The following is a 21,692-nucleotide window of genomic DNA, read 5'->3' as shown; positions in this document are numbered from 1 at the left end:
CACGTGGAGGATATCACGGGTTGGTAAGGACCATAGTTGTGCTACTGCCGAAGGTTCAGGGAGCCACCGGCAGCTGACATCTAAGTTCATAGCAAATAGGTTATGCAATGCCATAAAACTGCAACCTACACTCTCTGCTTCTGCGTTAGCTTTGTATATATTTGAGGTTTTCCAGTATAGGGTGAAGTATGGCAAGGCTTGGAGGGCACGAGAGGAGGCTATGAAGCTCATTTACGGTGAATGGGGTGAAGCGTACGTCCGTTTGCCCACTTTGCTGCAAGCCATTAAGCAGACAAATCCCAGTATGGTCTACCACATCGATACTCATCCTGATCGGGTTGTCAACGTTGATGGAGTGACCAAGAAAATTTTTATGCGTGCATTCTGGTGCTTTGGTCCTTCCATAGAGGCTTTTAAGCATTGCAGGCCAGTACTAGCTATAGATGCAACCTTCCTAACTGGGAAATACGGTGGTGTCGGGCGAGGAGGAGGGCGGCGCCAGCCACCCTGGCGCCGCGGTCTGGGGCTGGGCGCCAGCCTTTGCCCGGAGGCAGAAGGGTGTCGGGCGAGGAGGAGGGCGGCGCCAGCCACCCTGGCGCCGCGGTCTGGGGCTGGGCGCCAGCCTTTGCCCGGAGGCAGAACAGACTTGGCAAAAAAAATTTGGGGGGGGAGAAAGTTGGGGGGCCGCAGAGGAGGGGCGCGCCAGCCATGCTGGCGCCGTGGTATGAGGTGCCGCGCCAGTTTGGCTGGCGCCCCCGTTCTGCCCAGTCAGCACCTCCGGACAGCCCTAGTGCCACGGTGGCACGGGCTCGGCGCCAGTGTGGCTGGCGCCGCCATGTTGGGGTACGGCGCCAGCCGCTCTGGCGCCCCAAAAAGGACCATTTTTGGTTTAAGTTTTCCCAGGGGTCTATTTGTAAAATAAGTTTTCAAAAAGGACCAAAATGTAAAAAATTCAGTTCTTGGGACTGTCTATCCATCTGTGGAATGATCCCAGATTTTCTTTCCTTATATTTACATCCAACGGACTAGGCTATTTCGTTTCTACCCCTACTTTAATGTCTAATATTGATTTTACCCCTACTTTTTAGGATTTTCGTTTTTACCCTCACTTTTTTGAACTGAATGCTTGTTTTGCCCCTACTTTGGATGGTGAAGTTAACGGTGTTAAGTAATTGATAAAATGACATTTATACCCTCTCATGTATGTACATTAAATATGTTTTTTACCCATTTTATACATGTAGATTTGGAACTTTATTTTTAGGAGTATATTTAAAATTAGATGACGCACATTGACTAATATAACAATTTGGACAAATTATGAATTTGATGGAATTTTGACAAAATTTCAACATTTTGATAGAACTTAAACAAAATTTCGACAACATTTTGTAAATTGTAATTATCTGTTCCCTTTAGATATTAGTCAATGTGCTTCATTTAATTTTAAATATACTCAAAAAATAAAGTTCTAAAGCTATATGTATAAAATGGGGACAAAAACACAATTAATGAACATACATGAGAGGGTATAAATGTCATTTTGTCAATTACTTAACACCGTTAACTTCACCATCCAAAGTAGGGGCAAAACAAGCGTTCAGTTTAAAAAAGTGAGGGTAAAAATAAAAACTCTAAAAAGTAGGGGTAAAATCAATATTAGATATCAAAGTAGGGGCAGAAACAAAATTATCCCTAAAAGAATATAGAGTAAATTTCACAAAACTACATGTTTCATGGTTCAAATTGCAGAAAACCACACACATTCTGACACTTGTTACTTAAGTACATATATTTTGGTAGTTTAGTTTCACAAAACCACACTATCGATGGATGGATTCACCCGTGAGATGACGTGGTTGTTCCATCTAGGATGAGAACGTGGCATCATATTAATTTCGTGCGATAGCTGGTAATAGGATGCCATATCCTCGTCCTAGGTGAAACAGCCACATCATCTCGCGGGTAAATCTATACATCGATAGTGTAGTTTTGTGAAACTACACAACCAAAATATATGTACTCAAGTGCCAAGTGTCAAAGTGTGTGTGAAATTTACTCAAGAATATAACTAATACATATTTACTTACACATTATTTCTATCAAAATTACAGTGCACTTACATGTCATATCAACTGAATTTATAAATATAATTTTAGTTATATAGTACTGTAATTTTATATTTTAAAGAAAATAACAAATATATATTTACTTACACAATATTTTTATCAAAATTAGAATTTGCAAATGTAATTTCAGTTATATAGGATTGTAATTTTATATTTTAAAGAAAATAACAAATATATATTTAGTTACACAATATTTTTATCAAAATTACAGTGCAATTACATGTCATATCAACTGAAATTGTAAATATAATTTTAGTTATATAGGACTATAACTTTATATTTCACGACGATAACAACGAGAGGGGTGGTGTCACTCGCTCGCCAAAGAGCGTTGGTCGTACTGCCGGCGGCCAGCTCGACCAGAGGCCACCTTGGTACCGTGCTTCTCCATCATCGCGCGCGCGGGCTAGCTAGGTAACATAGGTCGACGTGCCAGCCGACCGGCGGGCTGCATGCAACGTTCGACCTTGCAAATTGCCACTCGCATCGTAAGCTGCATGGAGACCAAAAAAAAAGTGTCAAATGCCAGCAAAAAAATCACACGAGAGATGGATAGCAAAATGGTTCGTGGTTTAGCTCTTGGACATGAGAAAAATGAATCTTCCAGAGAAGATGCTACTCACTCAATTTCAGGTTACAAATAGTTTTGACTTTGTTCAAAATTAAACTGTTACAAGTTTAACTAAGTTTATAAACAAATATAGTAACATTCACAATACTAAATTAGTTTCATCAAATCAATAATTGAATATATTTTCATAATAAATTTATCTTGGTTCGAAAATATTACTACTATTTTCTACAAACTTGGTCAAACTTAAAACAGTTTGACTTTGACAAAAGTCAAAACGACTTATAACCTGAAACGGAGAGAAAATATTCATTGCAGTTGAGTAAGAGAAAAAAATTAAACAACGTGAAATGTCAAAAATACCCTTAGACCCACTTATCATATTCTTCTTCTTCCTCCCCTTTGTCCTCACAAACCTCTTTGAGATATGATGACTACGCAAGGTCAGTGCATCGACTCCTAAATGACAAGAGCTCTTCAACAAGTATAGGCTATAAGCCCCTCTTTGTTTAGGTTTATATGTCATAAGTCTAAAGCTAAACGAACAAGCAGCTTTTGATTTGTTTTTTAAACCATAAGCCACTTTAACACTATTAAGACAAAAGCTATGTTGGAGAGATTTTTTATTTCTTATGTGAGATAGAGGTATGGTTCCAATACCAAACTTAAGATATTAAATCTACTAACTTATAAATCATTATAAGCTAATAAGCTAACCCTAACACTACTGGAGTCTCCAAGTCTGGAGAGGGAGAAGCTCCCTAGTGCCAAAAAGGCAAAAACCCATGGAAGCATCACCTAATTCGTCTATGGAGCCATGTGAGATGAGCATCACCCATGGAAGCACATGAGAAATACGGAAAAAATACGGAAAGAACTCTGTCTGGCCATTGATTTCCGCTAATCATTCTGGAAAGAGAATTAAAGGATGCATTGCAAATCCATGCAGATCCAAGTATTATGCAACTCATGTGTTACATGCGTAGTCCATAGGGGTTGCATAATATTCTACAAGAGTGAAGACATAAGATATGTGGAGGGGATCATTCTCATTCATTCTTTTATCCTCAAGGTACAATAGTGAGCCTCCTCTCCTTTATATAGGAAAAAGTACACCGTAGGTCCCTCAACTTGTCTTCGAGTTACAAAATCGTCCTTGAACCAAAAAACCGGATATGACGTATCCCCTATGTCGAGGAGTGACCCTCTCTAGCGGGAGGACGTGAGACCCCCCTTTGTGAGTTCGGCCAAGGGATTGGGCGCGATGATCGGGAGCGCGATGTTTACTTGGCGAATCGGATTCGCCTAGGGTTAGGCTAGCGAGGTGAATAGCGATCGAGACAGAGACGAGGTATTATCCAGGTTCGGGCCGCTGTGGAGCGTAATACCTTACTCCTGTATGCAGGATGATCTGCAGATTGTTACAAGGAATCCAAATCCTAGGGGAAAACAACTAGGGTTTGGCTAGTCTCTTCCTAGAACTTGAACTCTCCAGAGTCGTACTCTTGCTCGCCAGGTAATGTCCTCCTTTTATAGTTCAAGGGGATACCACATGCACTGCCTCTACGCTCCCCTCCTTGGAGAGGGGCCCACTCCGGCCTGGGTTGAATAGCTGCCCATGCCTTGGACCGGAAGCGAAGTACACGCTCGTCCTCAGGTGGTCCCCAGCGAAGTCCTCCACCTGACACGGGGGACATCCCCTGTCATTCCCTCATAAATTCTTGGAGACTTCGTGGGCTCACGCCATGGGGTGCACCGACCTGCATGTCGATCCCTTGCTGCTGACGAGACAGGGCATACCTGCCCCCACGCCGCCTGACACAAGGTAGGACGTGGGTGCGCTGCTGCCTGTCCCGTCCGTCTGTCACCGGTCGCAGACCGGTCAAGGCTGCCTGGCGCACGTCTCTCGTTGGGCGGCGCATGACCGGCCACGCCGCATTAAATGCGATGGGGGCGGTTGGGGTGCCGCCCATGAATGCGCCTGGCAGCGCCCGCGTTTCCGCCCGCTCGATCCCTCACGTGGCGGCCGAGCGAGGGCCTCGGGGTGACGCCGCCTCTTGGGCCCGAGGGGTACGACGAGATCCCCCGAGCCTCCTGGGGAGACACGGGCGCCCCTTGGCTATTCACTAACCGTGCGTCCGATCCCCCGATGAGGGATCCGGGCCGCGCGGCCACGTGGCAGAAGGGAAAGGACCCCTTCCCCTCAGCGTAGGTATCCCCGGGCCCATATTACCGACACCCTAACTTATAAAACCAGTGCAAACTAGGTCCCTCGGCAATTTTAACTCCAGTTTTATCCTATGTGGCAGCTGACTCAGCGTGGGACCCATGTGGGCCCCACGCATCAGCCTCTTCTTCCCTCCCCTCTCCACCTCTCTTCCTCTCTTCTCTCTTCTCCAATCTCCACGGGCGGCGCGCGGGGGAGCAGCTGCACTGGCGGCAGCCAGCGGGGCAGGAGCTGGGCGGCGGTGCATGAGCTCCTTGCCGGACGAACGCTAGACCGGCTCCGCCGCGCCCGCCGCGAGGAGGTGGCGCGCCTTGTCGGCTCGCTCAGCCGGAGTGCCGCCAATGGCGTTTACGCAAATGACCTGAGAATTTGAGATCATTGCCATCCACATGTTCTCCTTCAAGCCCTATCAACAAGATTGACACGATTAAGCTCTGGATCGAGATATGATCGATCGAGCAGCACCGACGAACTAGCCGCTGATCATCGAGTCAAATGCTCACATCTCATAAGCTCCAATCCACGTGGACGAATCAATCCATTAAACTTATATACGCATGCACAGCACGCACGAACACCACAAGAGGACATGAAGCTTCACCTGCAAATCTCTCTATAAATACATGGCAAAACCATCAACCTAGCTAGCACACAACAACTTACACATGGGCCTCATGCACGCACTCCTCCCCTTAGCAGCAGCAGCATTGCTGCTCCTCGCCGCGCCGCCGCCGGCGACGGCCGACGACCCGGGCCTTGCCGTCTACTGGGGCCGCCACAAGGAAGAAGGCTCCCTGAGAGAGGCCTGCGACACCGGCCACTACACCACCGTCATCATCACCTTCTACAACGTCTTCCGCTACGGCCGATACTCGTCGACATCTCCGGCCACCTGCTCACCGCCGTCGGCGCCGACATCAAGCACTGCCAGTCCAGGGGCATCACCGTGCTCCTCTCGATCGGCAGCCAGGGCGGCGGCTACTCCCTCCACATCAACGCCTCCGCTGCTGACATCGCCGACAACCTCTGGAACGCCTACCTCAGCAGCCACCGCGCTGGCGTGCACCGCCCCTTCGGCAACGACGCGGCGGTGGACGGCATCGACTTCTTCATCGATCAGGGCGGCGCCGACCACTACGACAACCTCGCCCAGCTGCTCAATGGCTACAAACAGTATTACATCGATAGGGCTTGAAAACGCCGATGTAGTCCTGCAGGTTGAACGTGCTGGGGTGAGCTCCGCCGTCTCGGCGACCACGCTCCGCATCTCCTCCGTGTCGTTGTCATCGCCGGTCCACCGCCGGCCCATCAGCATGCGAGAGACAATGTCGTTGGTGAGGCCCATCAGCTCCTCCCCCGCCGACCGTCGCTCGCTCGCCGCCTGCGCCCAGCCCGCACACCGCTCCGCCACCTGTCACCCGCACGCGGCTCCTCCCCACGCCACCTGTGCCCGCCGGCCGCCGTCCGTGCAGCTACTCCCCTGCGCGCCGCCTGTGGAGATGGGAGAAGAGAGGAGAGAGGAAGCGAGGTGGAGATGGGAGGGAAGAAGAGGCTGACGCATGGGGCCCACGTGGGTCCCACGCTGAGTCAGCTGCCACATAAGACACAACCGGAGTCAAAACCGCCAAGGGATCTAGTTTGCACTGGTTTTGTAAGTTGGGGGATGCGTCATTGTCACGCCCTGAAGTTCCCCTCCCTTGCTTTAAAATTTGTAAAATAAATTGCCGGAAGAAATTGTTTAAGTAACCTAGAGCTAAATCCCTAATTAATAAATGCAAATAATAATCGGAATCGGCATGTGGAATTTTTCTTGGGTTCCCCATGCTCTAATATATTAACATGAGTTTTAGTGGAATTTTCAGAGCCTTGGAAATAATTTTAACCAATTAAAATTCATCAAAGTGCAATATTTAATCCCTGGGAAAATCCTTTCTTCTTTTCCCTATCATTTTCCTCCTTTTCCTCTTCTTGGGCCGTCGGCCCACTTCCTCCCGCGCCTCTCCCTCCTTGCTGGGCCGGCCCAACCCCCTCCCCTCTCTTTGGGACGCCGACAGGTGGGGCCCACCTATCGGTCATCCCCTACCTCCAGCCGCCGCGCCTAAGCAGGCAACCGCCACCCACGCCACCGCCTTCCCGCCCTCTCCGCGCCCCACTCCGCCCGTGCTCCGCACCCACGTCGTCGCCCACCTTCCCTACGCCTCCCGCAAGCCCGCACACCCGTAAACGGCGGGGGATTTGAAATCCCCAACCCCACTCTCTCTCATCCTCCACCTTCCCCACTTCGCCGGCGCAATAGGGCCCCTTCCCGGCCACGACTCGCCTCCCCTGCTCCTATTTAAGCACCCCCGCACCTCCCTCTCTCTTTTTCCTTTTGTCGCCGCACTCTCCCGAGCCCTCTATCACCGCCGCGCCGCTCTCTCCTAGCACCGAGCCGCGCCGCCGCCCTTCGTGCCGTGCGCCGCAGCCTTCCGCGCTGTCCGCCGCCACCTCCCATGCCGCCGGTCACCGCCAGTGACAGTGCGCGCCGCCGCCGCTAGCCATGGCTGGCCGGCCGGCTTGGAGCCGAGCCGCGCCCAGCAGCCACCTCTCTCCCCTTGAGCCTTTGACCGGTGGGACCCGCATGCCGGCCCCTCTCCTTCCCCTTGTGCCGCTGACATGCGATGCCCGCTTGCCGGCGCCCACCCCTTGCTGATGTCATCCACCTAGGTTTATTGCGCAATAAATCAATTAAGGCCTTTTCTTTTTATAGTAAAAATAGAGATAATCTTCTAAAAATCATATCTAATTCATCCGAGTTCTGTTTAAGTCCATTCAAGTCTCAGTAAATTCAAAAAAATGCAAAGAATCCAATTAAAAATGGTTTTGTTTCCTATTTCAGTAGTCTTATAGCATGTTTTGCTTGTGTGCTTTGTTTGTCGCGTAGATTTCGGCCGTTTCGTCGATCCGCGGGCTCTCGAAGGCGTTGCTGAGGTCTCATCAGCGCGAGAGCAAGGCAAGTCATGCATTACAATTGATCATATTGTACCCAATTTACAAATATCTCGCATTTTTATTAAATGTTGCATTATTTTATAATATCATGTGGGATGGGTCCTATTCTCAGCCATATGTTGTTCACCTCATGCCATTGATAACTTCGGTATTAAAATGACTAGATGTTGGCTTAGGAGATGCTTTGCCATGCTTAGTTCAACTAGCACACAATGGAGGAAATATATTAATGCATAGACTTCAGGTTCTATTATTGATGTTGGATTAGTGCCACCGCAATGGTGTTAGTTAATTAAAATACACTACATGGTGGGCTGTGGGTGCATGGTTTTGCTAGTCGTGCCCATGGCGATTAAGGACCGTTTCGCGGGATGCCCTGGAAGAACTTATCTTACTTACCACAAGCCAGCGTGGGCAATGGCTGGGATTGTAGTGTAATTTAGCTTTCCTCTAGCCGATGTACCCAGGCAAGGGTGGGCGTGATGGAGTTGGGTCGGCCGGGGTGTTCGGTTGATCGGCTTTCGGATTCACCGTGGCACGAGAGGGGGGCCGCCCGTTGCCTGCTGGGGACGGGGGTGAACCCTGAGGTGTGGTGCGATCGGTTAGAGAGGGTTATGCGAAGGGTCCTGTCACGGGCTCTTTCCGGTATGTCGTGGTGGCATGTCGGAGCACGAAAACGTGTCGTGGGGCTGTGTCTTGTGGTTATAAGTTCATGTGCCTTAATTTGGTTTTGGTGATTAATGACAAATCTAGTTATATGAGACTAACATTTTTATGAGCTTTTCTTTGACTAGTCTCATTTGGATATGAAAGTAAAAATGATTAGAGGTATGTATTAACCTTCACATATTCTAACTTGGTCTCTCTTGTGGATCCAAAATATAGTGTGAGCTCCCTCATTGATCTTGATTGATTATGTGTATATGTGTTCTTTTATATCCATATGTATGCACATCTTGAGGGGGAGCTTATTCTATATTTTGTTTATTATAAGATTTCTATCTTGATTTGAAATCATCTTTCATCTCATCTCTCTATATTGTTTATATCGGATTATTATCTATCACAAAAGAGTGAAAAGATTGAAATATCTTGGATTAAACAATTTGTGTAATTGTTGCTTTGGTGATATATGATAAACCGATGTTTATGGGATTAACCTCTCTTTTACATAAGTTTTCAACAAGGTTATTTCCCGATAATGAGATGTGGTAGATATGCATTCTTTGGTGATGGACCTTAATCATGACAAGGATGAAATTCATGGAGATAAAGCGATATGTATCACTTCTTATCTCCTACTTTTTGATAGGTTCATATATATGATTTCCATGTTATTGTTATATAAGTGTGAGACTAATGTTTACTTGAGCCTTATCTTATTTAGTCTCCTTTACATTGAGAATATGGAGATCATGAAGGTATATGTTTTTTGGTTTATCTTTGTCATTGCTACATGCCTTCTCCATGTGTATAGGATAAACCCCATTGGTTCTTCATAACTTATGCATACACTTGCCTCTCTTGTATATTTATTTGTATGCATATTTTTAGGGGGAGCAAATCCTATACATTTATTGTGCATGTTTTAGATCCACGTTGTTCACCTATTATTTATATTGGATCTTTGCATTTGAGCTTGCATACGAGTATATGACACTTGCGATGTTAATGAATACTCAACAAACATATCCACATCTTTCATATGCAACCGGTTGGTCACCAAGTGGATGATGCCAACCGATTTGTTGGTACTAATGTTCTTCTTTGAGATGTGCAAAGGAATAGATCTAATTATGATGAAGCTAATGGATGACACCATGGGTTGATGGTCACCAAGCCAAGGGCATCGTCGTGTCGACAAGAATGAAATCAAGCTTGTGATGAGAAGAAAGTCTTGACAAATGATGGTAAATACCTTGGTATAAACATGGTTGAATCAAATGGTCACAAGTGTTGATCTCGACTCAAGCTTGACCCCAAGATGGATGGCGCAAGGCAAAGGTATAATGTAGCTAAGAATGTTTTCTTAGTCTTTTCCCGGTCTTGGTGTTTGGTGTAGACCGGATTTGCTAGATAGGCGCCGTACTATCAAGAGGAGTCTATGAAGCGAGCTTGTGGATGATCTTGTGCGATATTAGTTCATATGCATGTAGGTGCATTTGGTGGGCTTGTCTAGCCAAGTGTGATGAGTTTTCTCAAGTCCTAAACAAGAGAGAAGTGGGCATGTCCAATAGGAGTGAATGACATCTTGTGGGTATGTCCGGTGGATATCCTTTGGAGTGTGAGCCCTTTATCCTTGACTTAAGTTGTGTTTCTTGGATGGTTTTTTCATGGGTTTGATGGCCCTTTGAATAAGCTTTCCATAGAGTCCAAGAACGCCAAATTCCGAGACCCGAGTCAAGAGATATCGCCGAGTACAAATTAGGGAGTTATCAAGAGATACAACACGCGTTGGGATCTTCCTCGCCCAAATACATAAAGTGGGGCGGGGGGTATTTCGCAGGCATAAACTCGTACAGTTCCGGCCTGGCAGCTGGTTTTGGTTTTTCTGGTTTTTTAAATTCGATGCGATGAACTTTTACAGCTTCGTTGATGAGGTCTGCGAAGGTCATGCGAGGCTTCGTTGTCTGGTCGCAGATACCAGCGGCGATGTTGTTGAACCGAGCAGTCAAATCTGCATCCTTGCTGACAATTCTGTTAAACACGGTTGCACAGAGGGACGCCAATGCTTCCTGCAATTTCCAGTCATCATCTTGGGTACCTTCAAGGCCTGAAACTGCCACTCGCAGTATCTCTTCTCCTGTCAACCCCCAACCAAGTGCTTCTCTTAGCACCTGCAACATTACAGTGCTTTCGCTCATTCCGATATAAATAGGATGCATATAAAAGCAGTATCCCATCTTTTGGAGACTACTCTGATGGATATTCAGTAAGCATGGATGAAATTTTAACCTCAGTTTTGCTTTAAACAAGTTTGTTACCCATGGATTGCTGCGAATGTAGAGGTTGCCAAACTATTTAATGAGCTATGGTTTCGTGCATCTGACAATGTAGAGGCTGCCAGAGTTATATTTCATTATCATGAAAAAAAATGTTTGTTGACATAAGAAGTATAAATGACAGCGACTAACGTACCTTGGGTATCAAATCAATGATGGCCTCCTTCAGATTCTGAATATGTTCCTCGTCAGTGGAGTAGGGACTACACAGATGATTGAGGATCTTTGCTGCAATTTTTCTGTGCATGCTGCTATATACGCTTGAACGAGTATCAGCAATACAATCAACAATATCATGACCATATTTCCTCAATATGATCGTGGCACTGCTTCCACTTCTTCTACATATCTGCACCAGATCATCACCTGCTAGTTTTTCAAACAAGTCGCCCTTGCTGTTGTGAAGAAACATGTCCATCAGGGTGCCGATGAATTTTTCTCTGTCACCTTCGCCCATAAACGAAGATGGATCCATGCATATTTCTTTGAGAATACTTAACTCTTGTTTCTTGAGGTCCAGATCTTCACCTGGCAGATTTCCAAAGTCGCCCTTACTGTTGTCAAGAAACATGTCCATCAGGGAGCCGATGAACCTTTCTCTGTCTCCTTCGCCCATAATCGAAGATGGATTCAAGTATATTTCTTTGAGAATGCTTAACCCTTGTTTCTTGAGCGCCAGATCTACACCTGCCAGATTTTGAAAGTCACCATTACTGTTGTGAAGAGACATGTCCATCAAGGAGCCAATGAACCTTTCTCTGTCTCCTTCACCCATAGCCGAAGATGTATCCATGAATATCCTTTTGAGAATCCTTATGGCGTGTTTCTTCAGCACAGAGTCACATTGGTCACACTCAAGAATACTCTCCAAGGTGCCGATTGCTTTGCTGCTTGTTGATATTTCATGCCACAGAATATTGTTTGATTTTGTAGGGCCATACATAAATCGCATAAATCGGCTTAGTATCTTCACCCCGAGCTCTGCCATACGGGACCATTCGTTATGTTGTTTTTTGTGAAGTGATCCCTTGGACGTTATAAGTGCCACAATCTTGTTGATCAAGGCCGGATCATCTGTGTTGCTCATGAGGAACAAGTTGTTCTTGTCGTAGGAGAGCTTTAAAAGGATCTGCATGCCTGTAAGTTGCATCTGTTTATAATCTTTGGGGTAATAATCCTTTTCTTTGACAGAAATCTGGTGATCATCCTCTTCTTCAAAAGAAAGTTGGTCGCCGTCGTCTTCTTGGAAAGAACTATGGTGGTCATTCTGAAATCCTTTCTGCTCGAGTTCAAGCAAGGAAGATACACATCGAATCCCCTGCAGGATTTTGTCTAAACGGACCTCACCAGCAAAGTGATCAACAATCCTTGCGGCTCGCAACCTGATCTCTCCATCATATGCACTTTTGAAATCCAGCATCTGAACTAAGTTGTGGAGTATGGGACTGGAGGATGCAGATCCAATCATATTGTATATCTGCATACTCTGCCCCGGTAATTCGCTCCCCGATGCATCATCTCTATTAAACTTGATGAGTGTATCAAGAATCCGTGCACCTGAAAGGTACCCATCCGGTGATGTGGATTCCATCAGCTTGACGGCGTATGTGATCAGGTTCCTCCCTCTGGCAAAGGACGGGTCATTCTCACATCCCACCTTGATCTCATGTAAATAGTCCGAAACTGAACTGCGCGACACTGTATCAAACATGTATTTGTCGGCCACATCTTTCACTAGCTTCTGTTCTTCCCAAGCAGAGATGGCCCTGTAGTAGAAGAGGACGCCCTGGAACAGGGCCAGGGAGTAGAGAACCACCAGCGCAGGCTGCAGGTGTGCCTTGCTGCTGCTGTCTCCGGCCGTCACGCCGTAATCCTGCTGGATTAGACGCCACAGCGAAATCCAGGGGGAAACGAAGAGCCCAAACATGTAGAGCAGGAACAGCGGACACAAGACAATGGTGAAGACAAGCACTCGAACAGCACCCCTGAACCCAACCTTCTTATGGTTATGGGGCAACGCGATGAAGCGTGCGGCCTTGCACAAGCGCTTCAATGAGTACCCAATGTGGCTTACTTTTCCATTCAGAAAAACATCGAATATCCTGTTTCAGATATTTTTTGTTTGGATGGATGAATTTTCCGGTTAAAAGGACAGATACCGACAGTGGAAAGAGTAAGTATGGTTTTTTTGTTAGGGATGAACACAATAATAAAATAAGATTCAGTACATGCCATCCTGTCAAACTAATTTCACATTAATTAATGATCAAATTTACTTTTGGCGATCGTGTAAAATTAATTTTGCCATGAAAGAATGAATGCAGAGAGTAGCTCTTTCTTTTTCTTTTTCTTTTTTATTAACTCTATTTTTTTTCTCTTCCAAAATTTGACATTTCAATTCTAGTATGGCATCTCTCTGAACATGCCTATGTGTCTGTCTGTTGTAGAATCATACGATGATTAATCTTGGTGATGAACAATTGTCAACGGTAAGTGTTGTTGAAAATACGGTGGATAGTATTTTCGAATGGTGAACACTGCGGTCGGCACCGGGTGCTTGTCAGACCGGGCAGGAGGCACCGGTCAGACCAGGCGGCCCGACGGTCTGACTGAGTGATTCCAGGAGGGAGTCTGTTTCGGGTTGTTTTTATGGAATTTCTAGATTGCTTCATGTTTATTATTTCTAGATGGTTTCTATTCGTATGTGATACTATTGTATGCTGATGTGAGTCAAGTTAGTGTGAACTTGTACTCAGATATGGAGTTTCATTGTTGTTCATGTGCAGGTGTTGCTTGAGGCTATGGGAGTATAGTCGGTGATGGATCAGGACTAGGCTCGGAAGAAGTTGAGATCTAGACGGTCAAGGATGTCATGCGGGATGCTCAAGCTAGAGAACAATGTACATGGAGGTGAAGGTTTCCATATGGCATACACATCGTGTTGTGTGCATATGGAAAGAGGAGTCAAATTTCGATCGGAGTCCAAGTTTGGAAAGACTAGAGTTTGTAAAGTTTGTTTCTTGTACGGGAAGGACTTTTTGTATGAGTTGGATTCGTGGCTAGGGACAGCCATGTTATCGGTATAAATAGAGAGGGAGGATGTTGTCTGTCGGTATCAATGGATAGGAGTTGAGAGATAAGTTTGGGTATCAAGTCTAGTTCGAGATTTTGGTGAGGTGTGATGTTGGTGCACTTTGTAAACACTAGTTGATGCAATAAAGTCGAGATAGATTAATCTACATCTTAGAGTTTTCATCTATCGGTGTTTTCTGGATCTCGATGGTTTGACCGAAGTATTACGAGCGGTCACCAGCGGCAATCAAGCAGTCAGACTGGCGGCGGCGAGCAGTGACAAGTAGAGAGGCGGTGGTCTGATCGGCCAGACAACACCTGTCAGACCAGCGGCATAGGAGCGGTCAGATCGGTGCGCACATGGTGGTCAGACCGCGTTGCACTGACTTCATCAACTACAAGGGTAACTTCTATGTCCGCTAAAAGTTTTTGATTTTTGGTGTTACAACCATTCACCCCTCTCTGATTGGCTTGGTTCTTTTTTTTCGATCTTACAAGTGGTATCAGAGCCATGTTCACTCTATTTGATCTTTGCCGATCTTGAGGTCTTGCCATGGCTAACAAGTTTATGACCTGGCCACATGTTTTTTATGGAGTCAATTTTCCTTATTGGTGCGAAAAGAAATCTTATATTATGTCTCAGAGTTATGATATTTGGCAAAAAGTTGCAAATCCTTATAAAATTCCTGCTTAGATTAATACTGTTGTTCTTAAGACTGATTTTAAAAACAATTGCAAAGCTCGCAATATTTTGCTTAATGGAATTCCTTGTTCGGATTTTGATCGTGTTTCTCATCTGCAAACCGCGCATGAGATTTGGAAGCCATTATCTGATTTTCACCAAGGGACTTCTAATATCAATGAAGTGCGCAAAGATCTTTTTAAAAGGATTACGTAAAATTTGATATGCAACCTGAAGAGACTTTGGATGATTATCTTGCACGCTTTAACAAAGTTTTGAGTAATCTTAGATCTGTTGATTTCTCTTATGATACTTATTATACACAATCTGAGATTTCTCGACACTTTTTGAATGGTCTTGATATGTCGATCTGGGAGATGAAAGTGACTTCAATTTAGGAATCTGTTAACATGTCCGCTTTGACTTTGGATTCTCTTTACACCAAGCTTAAAACTCATGAGGTGAATATTCTTTCCCGCAAGATTGATCCTTAAATTAGTGCCTTGATCTCGTCTTTGAGTTCTTCCATTGGTGCTTCTTCTTCATCAGCTCTTAATTTTATTAAAGCCATGTCCGATAAACAACTCGAGTGATTCGAGGAGGACTTGGTTTAGGTTACTAACAAACTTTCTCAGGGTTTTGAAAAAGTCAAGAATAGGAAGCGAGGAGGATCTGTTCAATGCTTTCAGTGTGGCAAGTTAAATCACATCAAGTTCAATTGTCCTAACCGCAAGAAGACAAGCTTGGAGGAGAAAGTGAACAAGAATGACAAGAAGAAGGAGAGCAAGAAGATTCGCAAGCAAAGGCTAATTCAAGAATTGATAGAAGCTTTTGATAGTGAAGAATCAGAGGATGAAGATGAGCGCCATAGCAAAGGTAAGCAAGTTGTTGATTTGGCTTTTACTGCTCGCAATGTAGACTCTGATGTTAATGAATCTGATAGTTAAAAAAAGCTTAGTTAAGATCAATAAGAACATATTGCTTTAAAATTTGCTGAGAAATTGAAAACATGTTCTAATTTGCTTAATGAGAGTAACCACACTATTGAATTTTAAATGCTGAAATTGTTAGATTAAAATCTATGGTTCCTAATGATGATGATTGCAAATCTTGGGAAGCTTTATTATCTGAAATTACTGCTTTATGAGATGCCAATTATGTTAATTGCTTTAGATTGGAATCTGAGGTTGAAAAAACTAACAAGCTTTATTTGTCTTTTTCTCTTGGATTTGCTTTGCATGCTCATGTTGTTAATGAGTTGACTTTGACAAAGAACGTTTTGAAAAAAAATATAAAGTTGCTTTTTGTGCGTGTTCTTTGTTCAATGTTTTGAGTGCATAAAGGATTAAACAACACAAATATGTTTTGGTTTCTCCAAATTGCTCAAAGTGTTTTTTGAATGAAATGAGATTGAAAGATGCTTTAGGGCATGTTGAGTATATGGAGGATCTTGTAAAAGCTGATGAGGTGCTTTCTTGTTCTAATTGTCATAAAGAACAATGGTGTTTTGGTTGATGATGAAAATTGTGAAAATTTGACAAAAGAAGTTTCTTATTTGGAAAGGTTTTCTGATGGTAAGAAGAAACTTAACATGATTTGGATAAGTCAAAAGTGAGTGCTTATAATTGTGGTGTAGGTTTTGATACCAATGCCCATTTTACAAATCACCGATATGTTGTCTTGAGCATAACTGAAAAAGGTGAAGTACAAAACCCAAACCTAAGGAGTTTTGCCATCTCTTTCTTCGACGACTCAAGAGAAAAAGACTTTCATTGCAAAACCATCTACTTCAAAAATTTCTTGTCATGAGAGATACACTTGTTCTTTTTTGGAAAAGATGAATATTTGGTTGGTTTTTGTTTTAGACTTGTCCGCAAACAGAAAAAGGAAAGAGAAATTGCTTTTGCGAAACGACAGTGGCAAAAACAAGGTTGTGGATTAAGGAGCTCGGTTAGACCGACACTGACCAATCGGTCATACCAGTTGCCAATGGCGGTCAGACTGCAGGTGTATCAATGGTCAGACCGGCGACTAGGCCCAGGCAGACTGCAGGTACAACTGCGATCAGACCGACCTCGGGGCGATTTTGCGCGTAATTCAAATCGGATTTTTGTGAAGCGTCAAGGTAAGTTTTCAGGTATGTTTGGTTCCGATTTTGTTCGTGCATATGTACCTACTGGTTTAGTGTTGGATTCCAAATTTTTTTATGACTAATGCCAACACGGAGGCCTCAACATCTTCATGTTCATAGGTATTTTGGCGGCATACTCCCCATGATTGTTCAGTGCGGAGACGGTGATTTCTTTTCAAGGTAACATCAATGTACTTTTGAGTTGACATAACTTTGTTCTACTTCTTCGTTTATAAGCTTTTCATGCTAGTGTTTGAAGAGGTAGTTTTGGTAATTCAAATGGATATATGTTAATTCATAAGAACCTTGGTGATATCATTGGCAATTAGATGTCTTTTTCAAAATCTTTGATTTCTTCTTGATTTTTCTTCGGGGAGAATTGGAGGTTTATTTGAGGGGAAGTTTGTGCTTTTTCAGTGCATTCATGTCTATATCCATGCATTGCTCTAAATCTGAAAATAAAGAAAAAAATGAGAAAAAGAAGAGCTTTGGTATATACCTCTAGTATATTCTTGTGCATGCTAGTAAAATAATTGATGTATATTTGTTGATATGTTAGCTTGTATGCATTTTAGTCTTTTCATGTGGCTTGGATATTACTTTTAAGTGAGATGATGCATGACACTAATTCTTTTACTTGATTTAAGTAAATATGCAATGTTAAAGCAAGTGCTGAGTTTGGATGATTAATGCTTATATTTATACTTATTGGATTGTTATTCCTCAAATTGCTTATTGTTTATTCCAAATGTCACAGGAGAATAAAAAGTTGCTTATGATGAGAGAAAAAAAATGAATACAGAATCCTTGGAAACAGTATTGACAATAAAGCCGTATTTACAGTAAGGAAAATAATGGGTACCAAATCCTTAGAACATTCTTAACGACACGGACGTACTCGAAATAAATTGAGATATTTTATTATCAATGTCAAAATGAGCACAAAAAGCTCTAATACTTGTTGAAAATTCTCTTGGTTATTTTTGTGAAGAAGTTATTTTGAGAAAGAGTGATGATGCAATAGGTATATATATATAGGGATTTTTTTTCAACCTATGTACTTGTGAATATGTTGCATTATAAATCGTTTGAAATCATTAATCTTTATTATTGACTAGAAAAAATGCCTGTGTGTTGCAACGGGTGAAGATTATTTTAATCTTATTATATTATATCGAGTTAAGATGAAATTCACTGTGTCAAATTCGCTTGGATATATATTGTGTTAGAAAATCATGAGCTGTAATTAGGTGTCCGAACGTCTCAAGTTAGTAGTATGTGAGTTTTTAAAGAGATTTCTTATACGATTTCTTCTGTATTTCCAAAAGCGAACGAACTTAAAAACTGACTCAAATACGGATTTGTATTTCCAAAATCAAATGGACTTAAAAACCGACTCATACGCGGATGACGTACTAAAATACTGACGAGAACATCTTCAATTTTTATAATAGTAGAGATAGAAATATAATTTAAGAGGTAAAGATATATGTGCGCAGTAGCTTGATTGAATATTTCTCTGATTAGGTTTTCGTATTTCTCTTGGCAACGGTCATCGATCGGCTGCTGTTGCTGATCGTCTTGCTGCACGCGTGGATTTTCGATATGTGGGTAGTAATAGATCTCGGCTTTGATATCGATCCTGATCTTTTCTTTAATCTTTTTGGAACACGTATACACAGTAGACAATATTGGATTGAGTTTCTGATGAACACAGTAGGAATTCTTCTCAATACGGTATGTGCGTGTAGAGAATAATCAACAATGGTACGTCGTGCTGCTTGCCTCGGCGCACGGCAACACACCTGACTGCTGCTGGTTGGTGTTGATATAGGTGCACGACAGCAGGTCCCAAACCGTGTTGCCGAACAGACCGTATCGGCAAGATGACAACCTCGCGGTGGTGGTTGGTTCGTGACAATGCACAGGATGAAACGCAATCGGCCAAAGGCACTGATCCGAACAAGCAAATTTTCTTATGGAAAATCTAATGTTTAAAGCTCATACATGTGGGGCACATAAATAATTAAATTGGCAGTAATTATGTGCGAGGCTAATTCGGACATGACGACTTACCAAGCCACCGGTAAAAACATCTTCAATTTTTATAATAGTAGAGATTTGAGCTTAATTGTAATACCTTTGATTCATGTTTATACTCTAATGCATGCTTGTTAACTAGTTGATGAATTTATCTCATTTGTCTTGCAACATATGACCATGAATTGCTTTAGGTACACTTCAAAGCTCTCAAAAAAATTTCAGAAAATTAAAAAAAATAAAAAAAGAAGTGATTATTACATGTCACAATCATGAAATCATGACATTTGTGCTTAATTGGTTATATTTTCTCTTTTAAAATTCTTGATGAAATCATTATCAAATGGGGAGAGAAATATACAAAATACATGCTTCTTGAAAAGGGGAGAAAATAATTCGATTTTAAAAATAGTCGATTTTGCAAATATGGGACTTGAATATTTTCATATCAATGTAGTATATAAAGCCACTCTGGAATTGCAACGTTTTGCAGCATATTCGGTTCGCAACACTAGATCTGACAGTAAACTAGTAGCTAGCTAGCAATGCGAAACTCCAAATGCTTGGCTGAACTGGTTAATGTTGGGAACGCGAAATAAATATAAGTCTGGTGGAGATGGCTATAGATAGCTCACCTTGTTTGAACGAGCGTGATCACCGTGAGACTCCAGAAGTCCTTGTTGGATAGCATGGAGACGAATCCACCGAGGAGGATGACGGTGGACCACGTGAGCACCAGGAACCCCGTCCCAGTGACAACCATCGACAGGTACCCCATGAACACCGCATAGTCATTGATCAACAAGACCTCTGGCCAATCCGAATCAATGTGTAATCCAAGGCGATGACCACGGCTCTGTCCGGCGCCGGACATCGATCCTTCCTCCGCTAAACACCTGATCAAGTCGAGTTTGATATATACATGGTAAAATATTTCAGGTCCAGCCGTCTTAGATGATACTGGCTCTCACTGCATTTGCATGCTCAGTGTGCGCCAGGCACCAAGAAACCGGTAGGTAATAAACTCTAAACTGTACTAAACACTAAAATCACAGCAACTCCCAGGTGGTATCCAAGTAAAGTTCCACGCCAGTTTAACCCCAAAATCCACAAACCACGAGCATTAAGGCCTATATATCGACTCCCAGAGTCGCAACCAAGTGTGTGTTTAGTTCACGCTAAAATTAGAAGTTTGATTGAAATTGGAACGATGTGACGGAAAATTAAGTTGGAAGTTTGTGTGTGTAGAAAAGTTTTGATGTGATGGAAAAGTTGAAAGTTTGAAGAAAAAGTTAGGAATTAAACCTGGCCCAAGACAAGAAAGACGAAATTTTAAGGGATGATCACAAGCAGTATCTGCAGTCCCTTAATTACCTGCTTAGCCGCTTGCCGAACCCGGCCGGCCAGCCAGCCGCCGCCTGGCCACGCTGATACCTCGCTGCGGCGCACGTGCGCCCTCCGGACTCCGCTGACCCGCTGCTTGCTGGAGTGCTACTAGTTGGCAGCTCGTCTACTGAGGCAAGCAAGGGACCGCTTAGCTGGGGACGACTGGGGTGGTGGTGGGTGGGCTGTACGTTTCAATATTAAACCACCGGAGAGCTAGAACCATCCTCTTTCTGCTGAAGTGTACTGTTAGTTGATAGTCATATGCTCCACAAGTTCTCTGCTGACCATCTAGCAATCACTACTAGCAAAAGAGTTTTTCGCTGGTGGCACTGTCAGCCGCCCGCAAACAAATGGCAAGTGAAAATAACAATCTTCACTAGCGAAACTTTAAAGCTTGTTTTCACAAGCGGTTAAGTTACGTTGACCGCCAGCGAAAAAGATATTCGAGCGAAAAAAAGAAAATTGAAAATCCGTTTCCTGACCACCAAGAAAATTTGATTTTGGAGAAAAAAAAAACATGCCGGATCGATACCCGAGCTCCGCCGCCGGATGCGTCGGCCACGCCCCACCACCCCGAGCCACTGGATATGAGAGAGGGGAGGAGAGTGGAGGAGCCGCCCAGAGCCTGTCCATCGTTGCAGCCGCTGCTGTCGTCGTCCTTGAACTGGCTGCCGAGAACCACCGCCATCGGATCCGTCCCCTCCACCATCACTGCTACCGGTCTCGCCGCCGCCGCCGCCGCAGCCTCCACCGCTCCCCGCGCACCAGATCTGAGAGAGGGAGAGGGGTGGGTGGTGGCGGCGGAGGAAGGGGAGGAGGAGGAGCGGGGGAGAGAGCTGGGACTAGGAGGCGGCGGATCCACCGCCGGATGGAGTCGCCGCTGCTCCTCCCATACCAAATCGTTGCCCTCCCCGCCGGGCTCAGCCGAGCCGCTGTCTTCCCGCTGCCACCACCGGTGGGAAGGGAGGCGGTGGTGGCTGGAGAAGATGAGGTCTAGAGATGAAGATGAGGATGAGGAGGAGGGAAGCAGTGGTGGCAAGGTGGCACGGTTGGTGGTGGTTTTTATTGTGTTCATTTTTTAGTGCGATGATGTTTTTTTTTTTTTTTGGTGGACCTCTTAGCAGCCGACATCGAAAATTGGTTTTTTGCTCATGGCCTCTTAATAAGTCCGCTTGTAAACAATGCATTTTCGCTGGTAGCTTCTTAAGAGGTTCGTTTGTAAAAATATTACTATTTGCTGGCTTCTTAAGAGGCCGTTCGCTGAAGGTTCGTGACTTTGAATCTTTCCATACAATTTTACAAGCGGTGTTTTGTTATGGCCGCCGGTAAAAATAAAAGGTGGTGTCATAAAAAATCATTTTTTACAGTGAATTAACCATTCTATGTAGAGGCCACAAAAGCGATGCAGGCAAGTAGGGACGTGATCATCAGGAAAAAAATCTGGTGTATACGGAACAGGAT

The 21,692-nt window shown here is 44.1% G+C and overlaps 1 protein-coding gene and 1 pseudogene across 8 annotated transcripts; one reads left to right on the top strand and one right to left on the bottom strand.

The window, feature by feature from the left end:
* The first annotated feature begins 5,649 nt into the window (after window positions 1-5,649).
* Window positions 5,650-6,122, top strand: LOC127756257 (xylanase inhibitor protein 2-like; annotated as a pseudogene).
* A 4,182-nt stretch (window positions 6,123-10,304) lies between these two features.
* LOC127757206 (uncharacterized) lies at window positions 10,305-21,270 on the bottom strand. 8 transcript variants are annotated; one of them, XM_052282673.1, is made up of 5 exons: window positions 20,764-21,270; window positions 20,220-20,464; window positions 19,481-19,741; window positions 11,057-13,022; window positions 10,305-10,755 (listed from the first exon to the last, which is right to left on the bottom strand). In XM_052282673.1, the coding sequence occupies exons 3-5, from the start codon at window positions 19,717-19,719 to the stop codon at window positions 10,354-10,356; spliced, it is 2,607 nt and encodes an 868-aa protein (XP_052138633.1). In that variant the 5' UTR covers window positions 19,720-19,741; window positions 20,220-20,464; window positions 20,764-21,270; the 3' UTR covers window positions 10,305-10,353. The 8 variants fall into 8 exon arrangements, 6 of the variants coding, with proteins under 6 accessions (XP_052138633.1, XP_052138632.1, XP_052138631.1 ...); XM_052282672.1 differs by having other exon boundaries at window positions 20,220-20,461; XR_008013388.1 differs by lacking the exon at window positions 20,220-20,464 and adding an exon at window positions 10,874-10,978 and having other exon boundaries at window positions 10,617-10,755.
* Window positions 21,271-21,692: the final 422 nt, after the last annotated feature.

This window comes from Oryza glaberrima, chromosome 12 (genome assembly GCF_000147395.1).
Source record: "Oryza glaberrima chromosome 12, OglaRS2, whole genome shotgun sequence".
Classification (NCBI taxonomy): domain Eukaryota; kingdom Viridiplantae; phylum Streptophyta; class Magnoliopsida; order Poales; family Poaceae; genus Oryza; species Oryza glaberrima.
Note: the sequence above shows the minus strand (reverse complement) of the source record. Positions and strands in the feature narration are given on the sequence as shown.

Excerpts from the sequence above, each read along its gene's own strand:
- LOC127757206 (XM_052282670.1), bottom strand. The coding sequence starts at position 20,864 with ATGGACAGGCTCTGGGCGGCTCCTCCACTCTCCTCCCCTCTCTCATAT. Across the intron at positions 19,742-20,763 it reads CATCCGGCGGCGGAGCTCGG|GTGTTTAGCGGAGGAAGGAT; the intron begins GTATCGATCCGG and ends CGACTTGATCAG. Across the intron at positions 10,756-11,056 it reads TCATTGATTTGATACCCAAG|GTGCTAAGAGAAGCACTTGG; the intron begins GTACGTTAGTCG and ends GTAATGTTGCAG.